The 16,803-nt window shown below is 40.9% G+C and overlaps 1 protein-coding gene across 5 annotated transcripts in view; it reads right to left on the bottom strand.

Annotated features, from left to right (window-relative positions):
• LOC111873277 (sodium/calcium exchanger 3) overlaps positions 1 to 16,803 on the bottom strand; it is a 285,375-nt gene that overhangs the window by 85,627 nt on the left and 182,945 nt on the right. For all 5 annotated transcript variants that reach the window (XM_023867850.2, XM_023867852.2, XM_023867853.2 and 2 more), the window contains exon 2: positions 12,304 to 12,395. In XM_023867850.2, the coding sequence (XP_023723618.1) occupies positions 12,304 to 12,395 (92 nt within the window). The remainder of the gene's footprint in view (positions 1 to 12,303; positions 12,396 to 16,803) is intronic.

Here is a 16,803-nt window from a genome sequence, read left to right as displayed (position 1 = left end):
TCCTTGATGTCGAAGACAAAAAACTCAGAAACTCCGAACAGAAAAGTAAAACTTCCACTTATTCTTATACCCTGAAGATGGAGGCAGTAAGTTCCTTTCAAAATATTGCTTAACATCTAGGAGACTAACCGGCACCGCATCATGATACACACTTGCCGCCGAAAGAACCTCGTGTCTAACGTATTACATGTTCGCTACATTTATTATAACATAGAGGATTCTGATAAAGAAAGTTAAGTAAGGGAATGAACAAAATCTTTTTTATTATCTCATTACCTAACAAAATGTCGGCGTTCTTTCCGATAACTGACACTGTAAAGGTATTTACTTAAATAATTCAAGTTTCCAATACAGTTTTATTTTTACAAATTACAGTGAGGCTGTTTCCTTACGTCGCTCATTGCTGTGAAAGAAGTGAAAATTAAATGAGCTAATTTTATTCATGTCTACTTTATGACTGTGATTGTATTAAGTATTATCGCCACTTTTAGAAGCAATGAGCCTTCTACTGGGGAGTTTTACGTGAATATAAACTTTAATCAAGAGTGCGCTGTAAGTAAAGGAGTTACTGATAAAGGGTTAAGCATCCCCGCCTACTGCAGCCGACAATCCTCACGCGGTGCTAGGAAGGAACACAACATGGCGGCCATGAAGCCTATAAGAATCAGAGCTGGGTCACATGCAGCATCCATACGCGTTAAGTGCCACACCATGATGACACGATGATGTGTGGAAGTAAAGCTCGGAATTGCGTGATCAGCTCCATGCTCCGACCCATTTAGCCCCAACAGCCATTGGATAGAGGCGGATGGGCGCCGCAGATAGTCTGGACGTTGTGGCAAGAAATATGTTTTCCCTAATTATTTATCGACACTATAAAACGCGAGGTTATTTAACTCCAAAGATATTGAGAGGGTCAGTATGTACTATAGATCAGAAAGATTTCAACAGAGGCTTCACAGCTCATTAAGAAATCCCCCGGCATTATATCGAAGAACTGAGGAAAACCTATATGAAGCTCAGGCAGGATAGCCATAAATCACATTTCATGAATGAAAAAATAATCTGACGGCAGAGATGGAATATAGAACAAACATTTAAATTATGAGTGTTATAGCTAGTACTGCGATAGAGGAACCCGAAGGTTCAGTATCGCTAGTGCCGAAGTCCACAACAGAATGTGCTATTTCAAACACCCCGATCTTCACAGTCATTCTTCCCAAGAAACACATTTGATGTTACCCCTCCATCTACTACTCGGTCTTCCAAGCTGACGTTATTCCAGAAGTTTCTCCGTAAAATTCTGTAATCACTTTTTCAATTGACCTAATCCTTCCAGCCGCACTATGGCCCTGGGGTCGACTCAGCCTCTATCAGAAATTAGTACCAGGAATTAATTAAATAATTTTCCTGGGGAGTAAAGCGCGGCCGGTGGGTAAGGCTGACAACCTTACCGCCATCTTTGAGCCGATTGTCTAGATAATGTGGGATCCTCAATGTCTCAGAACCCTATGGGCCTTCACGGCATATTACAGGGATAGCTTTACTTTTACTCCTTCTATCACATGTGGTAGCATAGTTGGTTGAGTCACTATGCTACAAGCCTAAAGGTCGCGGGTTAGAGTTCCGATGAGGTCATTGGGTTTTTAAATTAACCTAATTCTTCCAGCCGCACTATGACCCTGGGGTTGACTCAACCTCTGACAGAGATGAGTACCAGGAGTCTTCCTAGGGTGTAACGGCTGACAACCTTACCGCAATCTACGAGCCGATTATCTAGATAATGTGGGACCCTCAACGTCTCACAACCCTATGGGCCTTCACGGCCTGGTACAGGGATAGCTTTACTCCTTCCATCTCCATCCCAGCCGCATGTTCATCCTCTCAGCCTCATTTTCTTAGAAGTAACACGTAAACTCCACAAACCACGAAGTTCTTCGTTGAAAGCTTATTATAAGACACATATTTATCTTATCATTTGACATTACAATGTGTTTTAAGCATTCCTAAGTCCATTTCTAAACAGCAAAGTTGTCTACGTGCACTACGCCGTGGAACCGTATGTGGGAATGGATATATAAATCCATATTTTCTGACCTCGGCACTAGTTGGAGGTGAGTGGTTAGCTTCCTGTTCCTGCCGCCTTACCCCCGGGGAAAGATTCCCCGGTATCTCGGTGGGCCCCGGAGCCGATTTGGACGACGTGGAGAAGTGAAAATTCTTCACCATATCGGGACTAAAACACCGAACCCTCGGTCGTCCAGTCCGTAGCCAGTCGCAATCCCAGCTCCTGTTAAGTCCACTTCTATCAGTTCCAAAATATTTAAAGTCAGATACACCTCGATAAGGCCCCGTTCCTCTTACACAAGAAACCTATACAATGGCAAGTAACTTGCGTATTTACAACTATTATATAAAATTATTATTGTACTTCTAAAGGTTGTTTACAATGGTCGTGTCATGTGATAAGGACTGCTTTCACATAACGGCCCCTCAGAATTGGTACCCTTTCCTTTACCCGAAGATGTACACGTATAAAGCGTATTATTCTATCCAACGGACAAGGTTCGCAGATATTCCCTCATATTACGACTGAGGAAAATTACGAAGACTTCAGTCTGGATAGCCGATGCCACGTCCGAGATTCGAAACAGATGCATTTCGGATTCAGAACAGAAGCATTATGGCTGTACTAATATATCTCTGTAGTCATCAATGAGACCAATGGAGACCAAATCTACCGTATTCATTTAAGAACACAGGCCTACATAGATGTCTGAGTTGGATGGCCTCTTATATGGAAAATTTGGACAAGAAATTCATTGGGTTTTTGAACAAAAGAGAGGGGGCGAAGAGATATCATGGAGTTTACCACGTGAGAGGGGGCTACCGGACGGGGAGGACTTAATTGAACCCCACAGAATATGACGAAGAGATACTCTCTTGAAGCAAGTGCAATCCCAGACGAAGAACAGGAATAGGAGAATTTCAGGGGAACTTCATCATTAGAGACATGAAAATATGCAATGGAGTATATGTATCTTCATTACTTGTTACTTTCGTACCTCTGTACAAATGTTTTGCACTGCAACTGTTGTAAAGCTAACCGCAGCACACATAACACATAAAATATTATTTCCTCATATTTCGTTACGCATATAACACAGAGCGAAATAGTGTAAATATAATTTATAGATCTAGGCCTATAAACCTATTTTATTTTTTGTGCCAACGAAATGTTTCTGAGAAACTGTACGAAAATCGTGTTGAGCTCCTGTAGGACTAAACTAGGGACTGTGTTAGACGGACGAGAACCAAAATTAAATTTGGCCGACAAGTTCTAGTGCCACACACCGCTCAAATATAATTAAAATCTGCTCTGCAGACACAGAAATGAAACATGGAGACCTTTCTGTTGTTATGTTAACATTTCGTATACTATGTGCAAAAGCTAAAGCTAGAACTATCCCTGTAACAGGCCGTGAAGGGTCGAGGCTCACAGATGGTGGTAAGGTTGTCGGCCTTACGCCCCGGCCCCCCTTCAGCCCCCCAGGGAGAATCCTGGTACTCATTTCTGTTAGAGGCTAAGTCGACCCCAGGGCCGTAGTGCAGCTGGAAGGATTAGGTCAATTGGAAAAAAAATCAACTTCATCGGGACTCGAACCCGTGACCTTTCCGCTTGTAGCATAGTGCCTCAGCCAACTACGCTACCGAGTGCTCCACTATGTGCAAAAGAAGCCAGAAAACAATGCGATGCAACTAACGGGTGTGTTCCTTCTATGAGTATCGTCAAGAAGTTGCTTTATTTTTGCTACTGTTATGGTCTCAAAATTAATAAAATGTAAATGAATTATATTCATAATCTATCTAAATTTCTGTTTGAAAATTTTGAAGTTACTTTCAAATATAAGAATATTCGTAAAAACTTATTTCAAACGATACTTAGAACACTACAGATACGAAGGTTATTTAACGACTTTGCATTAACTGTATAAGAAGACTTGAACAGATTGTTGCCTGTTAACTACTGTACTAGCAGTATAATGATTTTTTAAAGCCAACAGTCGCTTAGCCGGTTAAGAAATTCCTCGTTATTTATGGAAATAGAAGTCACACTGACGTCTTAAAATTGAATTCTATACCGTTACCCTCATTAATAAACTCAAATATAATTTACTGAATGTTATGACCTTCATTATAGTCCATCTACTTCCCCAACATTTTTCGAATAGTACATACTTGTTCATCTTTCTTGAAGCGAAAGGAAACAACCAATTTTCATCGGTATAAAAGATTAAACATACTGCAGTGCAAAATTCTGCAAAATTATTCGAAGATTTTTTATTAAGACTTATATTGTAAATCGGTAATTTCGTTAATATTTCCTCTGGTGACTCACGTGATATCAATACACATTACAACTTATTTACAATAGGCCAACTGTGATATGTTATTTACATCAGCGATTTCTATACTGGTGCCTGAAGCGCCCCAAGGGGAGTCAATACGAATTATTAACGTGACCAGAACATATGGCGTGACCAATAAAATGACTGGCGTGTTTCTGATATAGGTTGTGTTCCTACATGTACAGAAGGTTAAAGTCGTTCCTGTGCTTGACTAATTAAGGACTACGCCACGAAGACGTATGGGGGAGTGGACGTATAGATCTATAGTTGGAGTTGACTGGTCAGTTTCTAGCCCCGGCAGCTTTAACCCCCTATCCGAGGAAAGAGCTCCTAATACCCAGAACCGGTCTTGACGACGTGGAGAAAAATCTTGCCCCTACCGGGACTCGAACTCCGGCCCCTCGGCCCCTAGCCAGCCCGTAGCCAGCCCGTACACAGACTTCGCCATCCCGACTCTATCCTGTATGTACGTACAGACAGATACGTTCAGATAAGAACGTGATCAGAACCTTCGAGCCCGTTTGAACGCCACGCACTCTACTTAAACGGTCAAGCACGGAAGTCTAACTGCACATCACTGACGGGCCACAGTGTTTCATCCGTAACTACACGAGGACCACATTGTACAAAACATAGTATTCCAGTATATCGTTACGAATGTGTCTCCTGCAGCGATCACGTGTGCAAAGCAGAAGCACAAGAACAAGAAGTGAACCATAAACTTCAAAGACAGTCACTGAAATGTAATGTTTCCACGTCGGTGACGATGAAAAAATTGGCCTCAGTAGTACTAGGTCGTATCGTTATTGCATATGAGCTCTGAGTCACACTAGTTCCAAGTTAAGTTTTAGATGCCGTGTGAAACAAGCAGCAAAAACACATGAAATACTACATAAGCAGTTTTTGTGGAATCAAATTCATCGCATTTTTAAATGGAAGCCAAGTGTGGGCACATATCCTGGGGAAGGAAGAGACACTCTAGTGCACAGTTTTCCAAACTTTTTTTTTTTTTTGCAAATCACAGCACACACCGAACAGGGCGCTAAAATTGTCACGGCACAACGTTAACTTTTAAGCAGACATTTCATCATTAAAAATACGAGAAATAAGATTGTATTCAAAAGTTCAATAGCTAAAATTCTAATCGTGTTATTTTTAAAAAATAATGTTGATCGTGGATTTCGACGACTTTTGTATTCCTCAATCTTTTCTCTCTTCTTTCGGTCTTCCTTCAAACTCCCGTGGCACACCGGTTGAAAATCGCTGCTCTAGTAGGCTGTATGCGGCCCGCGTGCCGAGTGTTGGTGAGTCCTGCTTAAAGGCAAACATGTCTGCAACACCCCCTTGCAGTAGTATGCACATGACAGACGTTAGAGGCAACACGTATTTTTGTGCACGTTTGATATAATAACCAGTATATCATGAAATTACTGATATCTGCTGTAGACTGCGCTACAGATTCTCCTCAACTGAGGAAACTGAGGTGCAAGTTCAATATGCTACATTACTCGAGCTAGTACTCCACAAATTCAGGAGTTATCAAATTGCTCAAAAAATTTCACTTCCAAAATATATATCTTATTCCCCGGTCTACAATTAAAAGCAGAGAAAACTAAGTATTTGTAGCTGTCTCGTCACCAAATGCAGGCCAAAATCATGACATAAAGATAGCTAACAGATGTTCTGAAAATGTAGCACAGTTCAGACATTTGGGAAAGACAGTAACAGATCAAAATTTGAAATTTGATTCTGGAGAAAATTAAGAGGCGAGACTGAATTCGGGAAATGCTTGCTACCATTCAATCCATAAACTTTTTGTCTTCCTGTATGCTTTCTAAAAGCGTAAAAATTAGAATGCACAAAATTAAAATTTTGTCTGAGGTTTACTATAGGTTTGAAACTCTGACATTAAGGGAGGAACATAGACTGATGATATTTGAGAACAAGGTGTTGAGGAGAATATTTGGATCAAAGAAGGATGAAGTTACGGGTGGCTGAAGTAAACTGCATAATGAGGAGCTTCATAACTTGTATTCTTTGCCAAGTATAAATAGCATGATCAACTCAAGGTGAACGGGCAGGGAATGTAGCACGAATGGGGGAGAAGAGGAATGCATAGAGTATTCCGTATTCCGTATTGAGGGGGTGGGTTTCCCCATGCACTTAGACCGGTTACTGGTCCATTGTGCGTCCCCCTTTAATTTCTACTGTCTCCATACCCTACCGGTACTGGTGCTTACTATCAGTCCCTTTCTGCCAGCGAGGTTCCAACCTCTTACTGGCAGTGGTATCTAATAGTTAGTCCCTTTCTGTCAGCGAGGTCGTCTCTTGGCAGGGATTCCTAGTCCCTTTCTGCCAGCAAGGTTTCTACCCTCTACTTGGCAGTGGTATCTAATACTTTAGTCCCTTTCTGTCAGAGAGGTCCCCCCCTCCTCTGACAGTGGTACCAGATACTTCCCCCATCTACCGGAGGAATTGGAAACTAGTTGGGTGGGAAACTTGGCCTAATTTTGCTCAGAGGTCTCCTAGAGACATGAGGTTCTTTTACGTGCCGTAAAGTTACGACACGGGACCCACGGCTTAAAGTCCCTCCCGGAGGACTTGTTCCCTGAATTTTTCCGCCCTTAAAAATTCCACGACCTCCGCCGGGTTTTTGAACCCGCGTACCTTGAGTCATGAGGTGGGAACGTTACCCCTAGACTATGGAGGCCGCTAGGCATATAGGATAGTATTCTTTTAATTGACTGTCCCTTTTCAATTTAACCATTATACAAATGTGGGGTAAACAAGTATCGGTCTTGCATAGTTTCCAGAAGGCTGTCAGCCCTCATCTATGAAGATGCAGATTTGGCCATTAGAGAAAGAGACTGGGAACCAGTGATTTATATTACTCTATTGTAAACATTTTGTTAATATTATTTTGGCAAATTAGATTACAATTCATCGGCTTTGCGCTTAAGTTAAATTTGATATTATTCAAGGGTACTGGCACCGAACACGTTGGCCTGGAGGTGACGCTCTAGACTTGTATTCGGGGGAAGCTCGGCTCAAATTTTTAGCACGATACCTCAGTCCCTCCGGCCGAGTGCTGGGATAGTATCTCTATTAGGCCACGGTGACTTCCTTCCATATCCTTTCCTTTTCATCATGATTCATCTGTTACGCAACCATTCCACGCAGTATGGTCTCGATACTAACGTCCTTAAGTAACACAGAAATACAATAATATGGGCTAATCTAATTGCCTAAATCCTTTATTTCATACAGTAGATTCATCTGCCATTATTCTTAAACGACGCCCTAAACCTATGTAGATGATTCATCTGTCATTATTCTTGAACGGCACGCTAAACTTATGTAGAGAAATTCATCTGTCATTATTCTTAAACGGCACGCTAAACCTATGTAGATGAGTCATCTGTCATTATTCTTGAACGGCAAGCTAAACTTATGTAGAGAGCCAAGGAAAACCCAGTTATGAAAAGGAGATGCTAACAAATGCATGAATTTTTAAACAAACAGTGATATAAATAACACAACACACCACTGTATGTCAAGAATATGGAATGTGTATTAATATAATATGAATCGCCTACGGAAATATCAGTTAAATTACAAATTTATAGTTTGTCTTAACTTTAAATCATATGACAGTTTTAGTTTTATACACAACTAGATAACTTTTTATTTGATGGAAGCTCTTGAAGATGTGGTAGTGATGTTAGAAATGTGTTTGCAAGTAGTTGCAGGGATCTACAGCCCTTTGGACTTTGGCCGTCTTTTTCAGTTCCTTATCCCTATACACAGACGGTAGGATTCTTCGGAGGAGTGAGCAGCCCGTCGCAAGTCTCTCCAACTGTTGACGCTTGAACCCGAGAGTCCATCGAAGGCTGCTGATTGCCTCTGTCAACGTAGGGTCTAATTGTTTCCGCGCTAAATGAATATCACGATCAATGAAAAACTGAAAATAACGAGCTACACATTCAGAAAGATTTGTATATCCACGACTGTACTTCTATATTAGAGGCTGCAAAGCCGAGCGAAGTGCAAAGGGACATAAATCTCGTGCGCTCTGGCGGCCATGTTTGCACGTTTTGATCATCTCCTGTCTCTTCATTAGATTCACGCGCGATGTCATGTCAAATGTTTCAGATTCGGATTAAAAAGCGTGTCTCCGGACACGACAAAATGATCTCCAGTATCTTACTGCTTTATGAAAGCATCAAGACCCTACTGCCCACTCCAAAGCAGTACACATATTTTACAAGCACGGACATCCTCTTCACAAGGGGCGCTTGGCATTGGCGAAATTACGCATAAGGCCATGGACTGTGTTGGATGCATTGATGCAATATGCCTTTTAATAAATATGGAGTGTGTGTGTGTGTGTTGTTCTGTTTTCTCTTTGCGCGACTTTCACATTTTCATTGTTGCTGATATAATTATCTTCCTTTTGAGAGCACGGGAATAAATAAAACAAAAGTGCTAAACTTCGTTAGATGTTTCCGGTACAAGAGCGTGGAGCAAACTGAGGAGGGCTGTGGCAACGGAGGAGTCACTTTCTCTGACAACAAAGAGCAGGCGTGTTTAAGTAAGCACTGTCCTACAGACGGAACTTGATACAGCCATTTGAGGGAATCTTTCAAATAAAATAGAACCAACTGTGGAGTATTTTAAGTTATATTTTTATTTCTATAGCCAAAGGCATGGCGTGTTCTGTCTTCCAATCAACAAACGAAACACAGTAAGAGCCGTGCTTGCATTTACAGTTCCATTTATCGTCACGATTTGCAATTGTGGGCAGTGAACGTTTAACTTTTAATGAGGATATTAACTGTACATATCCTGAAAAGGACGGTGTTTGAATCCCGACATTTTTCTCCTTCCCAAGAAGTCTTTAAGGGTTCTAGGTGCTCATCCATTATATGTTTGGGTACAGCAGGCTTACTTCTCAGGAGTAAAGGCGACGGAAACATGAAAGTAACCACTCACATTCACACAACTGATTGAATACTGGGATATCTGGCGACAACGTTAGGACTGCAGAATTTACATAGCATCGAAAGACATGTAAATTCGCTCGTGGTTTGTGAGTAGGTAAAGATTTGGAATAAAGTGGTCGTGGCCTATTTAGAGTATGCTGTTTCAACATCTGTATGTAGATACAAAGAAATCACACGAAAGAACTCGATTACTATAGCGTCCAACCGGCCAAGAATCGAATTGCATACATCCTCGAATACATACCTGCTATACTAATCTGTTCAATGCCTCTGTCTGGTTCTGCCTTGTGTTTACCTCTAGGTTTTCTATGTGCTGTGACGGCATGGTGTCTAGGCAAGTGTAAAGATGTAAAAATTTACCTACTTTGAATGCAGTAAATGTCTGAAGAATGCAAAGAAACTATAGTTAAAACGCTCGAATTGAAATGGCATTATAAAACTCATAGGTCGAGAGAGATTTTTGAACAGTTAACAATCCTTATCGGTCGTTTACTTTGAACCAACCAGAACTAAAACTTCAATATTTGATTATAAACATAAACTCGGCTGCACATTATGCTGGTGTAATGTGTTTCAGACAGAACAATGGCGCATGTACTCTAGCGTTAACTTATACACTATTTAGTACTATTTTTAAGCAGTTCACTCAGACTAGATCAACAAGGGTCCAATTAAAATTTTCAAATTGTAATGTCACTTTTTTTTTGCGACAACACCTGTTACCTTCGAGATGAAAACACTAAAGGTCACAGAATCGTTAGCAAAACCAGCACACCATAATTCCATGTCACACATCCAAAACTGCAAAGATAACTCTCCAGAGATGTAAAGGCTTTCATTATTCGTTTCGGATTGACGGTTAGAAAACAAACACTGGACAATGAGAGGCAAGTTTCAGTACTATCACACATAATCATAGTAAAACGATTGGCTAATAAGGATTCTGGGAGTATGGAAAGATCAGGTACTTGTGAATGAAAGTAACAAATCAAAATTAGATTCAAGATTAGGGAAATGAGACTCTAATTGTAATTATTTTATTTCACCTTTTACTGATTAAAAATTAATAAACATAAAATAAAACTTTTCCACATTACTTTATATGCATATGGAATACGATCTCACACTCCAAGAGAACATAGATTAAGAGTGTTAGAAAATATTCTGAGGCGAATATTCGTAACTAAGCAAAGGATAATTAAATAAAAGTTGAAATGAATGGGATATAGAGCAAAGACCTGCAAGGAGGAGGTAAGAAATACATCAGGAGAATGGACCACTTAAGATAGGCGTTCTCAACCTTTGTGAGACCGAGAACCTGACTAAAGAGACCTAGACACAGATGGTAGGATAATATTAAAACGTATCATAGACAAACAAGGTACAAAGATGGGGTCCAATAGCTGTCTCCTGTCAAAATAGTAATGGTTCATGTGTTCCACGAAAGTGCGGAATATCTTGACCACCTGAGCAACTGTGAACTTTTAAAGATCTTGCACCACGGAGCACGTTTACCTGTCCTAAATGCTCCTTGCTGAATTGCAGGGAGAAATGTTCCATTTCTCACGCCACTACATAAGCACAAAACAGTTTGCAACAGTAAAAACAGAACTTAGATTATTTGCAGACACAGCTAGTGTTGTGAGAGGAAGAGACAGCAACATGGTGGCCTGTCATCTCTGTTCGTCCTACTGTAATATCCTTCACAGGGGGCGCCTGGAAGCTATTAATCCCAGCATATAAGCATATAAACCCCCCCCCCAATCTTAAGGGACAGCTCTCAAGAATCTCCGATTCATACTGCAGCTAAAAGGAACAGAAAGCATTTAGGGTCTGACGGACGTCCAGAACAACTTTTACGATTCCGTCCAGCTAAAGAAGGGAGCTCCAATTCATGCTGCATTAAGTGCTCAGCAGTTTTTTTTTCCTTGGCACTACAGCCCCAGTGGGCCTAGGCCTACCTCCATGAACTTCTCCGGCTCAGCAGTTTACTCACTGAAAATACGAGTCTGTTTGGATAGCGGCGTCGTTTGAATTCCGGTGCAAAAATTTTAGGAGGGAAAAATTGCTGAAAGAGAAGTATTGAAAAAGAGCATCGACTTTTAGGTAAATTTTCACTAAATTATTTTATTGTGTCCCTTATGAAATCTGTTCGTTATTCTATGAAGTAACCCCAACTTCATTCCAGTACAGAACACTTCATATTATACCCTTCTTGGTTACTTAGTCGTAACGTTAACACTCATACAAGATTTGTCTAGGTCGAATTTAACATTTTAATGCAACCTCCACATTTTTATTATTGTTCAGGAAGACGTCACTTCCTATAAACCATTATTTTTTAATTATATGAATTTGATATAACATCTAAATAATTAGGAAGAACCACGATTAATATGAAAAATTACAAGGGTGTTAATTTTATTTTAACTATGGCAGACAGGGTTTACAAGGTGCGTTCTGCCTTCTCAATAATACAGAAAAACTTCCACTTTCTGACGTCTATATAACAGCACGGGCCCTGCTCGCGTCTTTTATGTAATTTTCATTTACTATACTGAGGACAGTGACAGAGACAGAGGTCGGAATAGAACTTCGACCACTTTACCACTAATGCTTTACTCTCATGTTAACTGCTTGACTAACGGTTACCCATCGACAAGTACACACAGTGGTCAGTATCTCGCATAACTGTGGTACCATAAGTCCACCGATGGAAAATGGGTTTAAAGATTCATGAAGAAGGATTTATTACTTACTGAAAACCACAAATATTCTGCACGCATTGACATGGTATTATGTTCCTTCAATACTCGAGTTATAAAGATATAAGTATTTATGTTTAAGGCATGGGAAGATTGTGTGTCAAAATATAATGGCAGTCTACTCACCGTCTAGCATCCTAATCTCGCCGAGTTGTGCATAGAAGAGTACGTCCTTCTCGTAACTGTCTTCATCAATGATGCTCACTGGTATCGTCTTTCTGCACACACACACACAAAGACAATATTATCAGCACGTCTGTTTCTATAAATTGTAATTACATTCTGAAATGGGTGTTTAAAACTTTATTCTGAACATTCTAAACTGGAAAAGGGACTCTGTGGTCAGAACGCAGATTCAGTTTGAGTAGATTCTAAAAGGTTTTGACAATGGTGTATAACACTTAGAATTACTTCGTTTTTTGGACTTTGCCCATTGTCTGATATTCTAGAAAATAGAAATAGCTCCGTTCCCGTTTTCAATCACTGGACAACCCCTGTCAGATTCACTACAGCTATTTCAGGTGATTAAATAGTCGCAGTGAATCTGACAGGGGGTTGTCCAGTGATTGAGGTTAGCTTTTCTAAGGGGACCAATTGAGTAGGTGTCTTCTTCCTTCGCCTGAGGCTGGAAAAAGAACAAGTTTCCGAAATATTACGTTCTCTAGCTTCTAGAATACCGGACGATGGATACAGTCCAAACCCCCAGTAATTCTGAGGATTCAGTTTGCTCAAAAAGCATAATGCAAACAAACTGAAGTTCCAGTGCTCTCGGGAGGATTACGTGACTTGTGAACTTCCCAAGCGAGAGAAAAATACAGGTAAAAGCAGAATGCTTCAATGCTTACGTGTAACTTCAGCTCAATGTATTTGTTCAACACATCTGGATGGAAGTCAATGTGACGTTACTACTCGCGTTGGGGACAATCCTGGGACAATACTCAGAACTTCTCTCTCTCTCTCCAGTACTCTCTAATTCACCAAACATACGATGTTTGTCCAAATGAAGCAGTTCGGAAGGGGGGGGGGTGTTCTGGGCGAAGACGTAGAGGCCATTAAATACGTATATTCCCCAGGGGTGTTCAGGCCAGAACCTGACGTCGACAGACAATGAATCTACGGCCCTTTAGCGCCGTATCGGGGAGGTCGTACACTTTCGAACACGCGAAAGGCATTCATTTGACCAACGCTGACAACTATACTCATATAAATGTATTATAAATATAGGTTCTAGACCAGAGGTCTCCAAACTTTTCGAACCGCGGGCCACATTAGGTAATTCAGCACTTTCAACGGGCCGATGAGTTTTATTGAAAGCACAGAATTTCATAAACTAAATACAAAGTATGTGAGAATAAATTATCGTATATTAATGACAACAGACAGTAGCAGCAAATGCTCATATTTTCATCACAAATTATAATAAAACAATTAATGTGAATGATGGAACTCTTTTTGCATTCTTAAAATCTAATTAAATTGAGGTTCAAATTTGGAAACGCTAATCTCAAGTAGCAACTTTAAATGTTCATCGGATAAATTTGTCCTGTATTTCGACTTGATGTACTTCATCTGGGAAAAAGTCTGTTCACACAGATATGTCGCCCCAAAAATGGAGATAAATTTACAAGCAAATTTCTTTAAATTTGGCAATTGCTCGGAGTTCAGAAATTTATAAAATTCGATCAAATTTCCTTCCTTGTATTTGTCTTTAATATGATAATTTTCCTGAAGTTCAATAATTTCCATTTGAATTTGACTTGGGACATCTGCAGCATCACAGTCAAACGGATTTTGAAACAATCTAATTTCCTGAGCACTGGAATCCAAATCAGCAAATCGCTTCCGAAATTGTTCTTTCAAATCTGAAATGACTAAATTTGCAAACGAGGAAGGAAATTCTGCTTCACCCTTTTTATGCAACTCTGCACAGTATAGCATATGAACAAAGTTACAATTTTTCACTTGGCTTTCCAGAAGTATCAACTTTGCTCTGAATGCCTTGATAAGTGCAAATAAATCACAGACTAAGTTATTTTCACCCTGCAACTTTAAATTCAAATGGTTCATATGGTTCACCAGATCAGCAAAAAATGCTAATTTCCAAAGCCACTCGGTATCTGATAAAAGTGGTTCGTGATGGTTTTTCTCGGTAAGAAATATATCAATTTCATTCCTGAGCTGAAAGAAGCGCGAAAGAACCTTTCCACAGCTAAGCCATCGAACTGCAGTATAATATGTCAGGTCAATAAGCTCGGAATCACATTTACCAGTACTCACTGGAAAATTAGTTCAATTGGCGCATTTCTGCACAATTCTTTCGCGGGCCAGATAAAATCACATCGCGAGCCGGATGTGGCCCGCGGGCCGTAGTTTGTAGACCCTTGTTCTAAACGATATGTCGTTACATGACCCACATAGGTCATTTCATGACAACGGAGAGTAACTATGAAGCAGATAAAATATTGTGACATGACGTCTGAAAGCCGGAATAGTGGGACCAGAGCGGAAATCCTCTGCTAGCCAACGGCTCACCAAACAGAAGTTCACGCTGTAACGAATAAACACGGAATAATCCATTACTGGGCAACGGTTAGCTAGGCACTTTTCGTAGCAAAAGACAGAACACAAATAATAACCGAGTAATACATGAATTGTTCGAAGTGGTGATCTCCCATCGGTTCCCTCCAATTTGTATATATATAAAGAGATCGTTCGTGCATTCATGGAGTCATTCGAAAGATAGTCGTCGTACCCCGCGTGGAGGCAGGGTCGAATACCTCCATCGTGACCCTGCGAGTCGTAGGAGGCGACGAAAAGTGAAGCCTCGAATCTGAGACAGTAAATTATGGTCGTGAGTCCGACGGGACTCGGACCCGAGAACGACTGCGCTAGCGAGAACCAGCAGCAACTGTAAAAGACAGACTCGTCCTCTCGTCAGAGAGAGAGCGCCCCACATCAGTAAATCCTCAACTGTGTGAAAATAATAAAAATCTGGTAGCAAGCCCCAGAAGGGTGCTTTATTCCAAGACAGACTGGTCGACTGACCGTCGGTCGTAACATAAGATTCAGACTCGACAGTCGTCGTTTAAGGCAGTCGCAGCAGAAGCAGTGACCAATTCGTAAATCAGAACCAAGTCAGTCACTCGTGGTCCAGTGAGGAATGAGCAAGTCGTACACAATCATTGATTTTGAGCAGTTATGATTGATTGTAATTGTAATAGAAGTACCAATAAATCCAACCTTCCAACCCGGAACCCGTTATATTCGTCAAGCAAATCCCTCATACTTGACGATATGAACACATTTTACAATATAAAGTTGTTGGGAATTTCTCTTTTCAATGCATCATTTTGCGCTTAGCTGTGCATTATCGGTAATCCTACCAACAAAATATTCGAGTCATATTTCCACAATCAATAAGTGCACGCTCATTTTTAAAGAAATATTATATACACGTATATTTGTTTTCGTTCGTAGAAATTCATCGCATGTTTGCGAGCCTATAATTGACAGTACTTTACCGCAGGGCCACAAGCTTGCATGCATATACGTGTTTCATTCTGCTGCCTTCAGCTGTATTCAGAGAACTTGTGTCACAACTGCCTTTTTGACAAGAATGAAAGTCTGAGGCGAAAGTGCTTATAGAGAGAGACAGGCTCATGATGATGATGATGATGCCGATCTGACTGCGCCTACATGTGTACATCTTAATGCGATTTTGTAACCACGGCCGGAACCTAGTATTCCATACAGCCGTAACTATTGGAACGTGATGGTTGAGAACCTGTCCGTTACAAGGCAGTCGCAACCTAAGCACGTTTCCACAGCAACCAAAACATGGTTTTCCAGCAATAAATCAGCTTGAAACAATAGAGTTACTGCTGGAGAATCAGCACGCAAAAACAATAGGCAAACTGTTGGAAATGGTGTCGTCTACGTGGTCCGTGCCGAGGTTGCATAACGAGGAAGACAGGACAAGCCGTGTGGAGGAGAGATCGAATACCTCCACTGTAGAGCAGCGAGTCGTTGGAGGCGACGAAAAGGGAACCCAGTGCCTGGAGGTACAGCTAGGCCACCCTCCTCCTGTGGGATATAAATACGGAGACCTGAGCCTCCAGGTTGGGGGAGTCTCGAATGTGAGACAGTAAAATATGGTCACGAGTCCCGCGGGAATTGTTTCCTGAGAATGACTGCGCTGGTGAGGACCAGCAGCAATTGTAAACTACGGACCCATCCTCTCGTCGGAGACAATGTTACATAAGGACTATGAAGGCATATATTCAGTTGAAAAAAATGCTTGTCGTCAGTCTCATGGGACTTGTCGCCAAGACGAACTGATTGGCGGTAAATCGCCAGTCGTGAAGTTACTATGATTCTGACTGGCTCTGATCTGACTCTGCCTGTAAGTCGACAGTCATGAGTTAGTTGTGAGACGGTAGCTAGCCGGCAAAGACATGAACACAGAAGTAGAAGAAGTTGCATTGTTAGACGCCGTTACGAAGCAAAGCCTGGTGAAGACAAAGAACCTGCAAGGTGTATAATTAGAGAGAGTTATACTGATTTGTAGTTACAAGTGCTCAATAAATTCAATCATTAATCCGAACACGGCGTCTAGTCAATAACACG

The sequence above is a fragment of the Cryptotermes secundus genome, unplaced genomic scaffold (assembly GCF_002891405.2).
Source record: "Cryptotermes secundus unplaced genomic scaffold, Csec_1.0 scaffold131, whole genome shotgun sequence".
In the NCBI taxonomy this organism is placed as follows: Eukaryota; Metazoa; Arthropoda; class Insecta; order Blattodea; family Kalotermitidae; genus Cryptotermes; species Cryptotermes secundus.
This window is presented reverse-complemented; position numbering and strand designations above follow the sequence as displayed.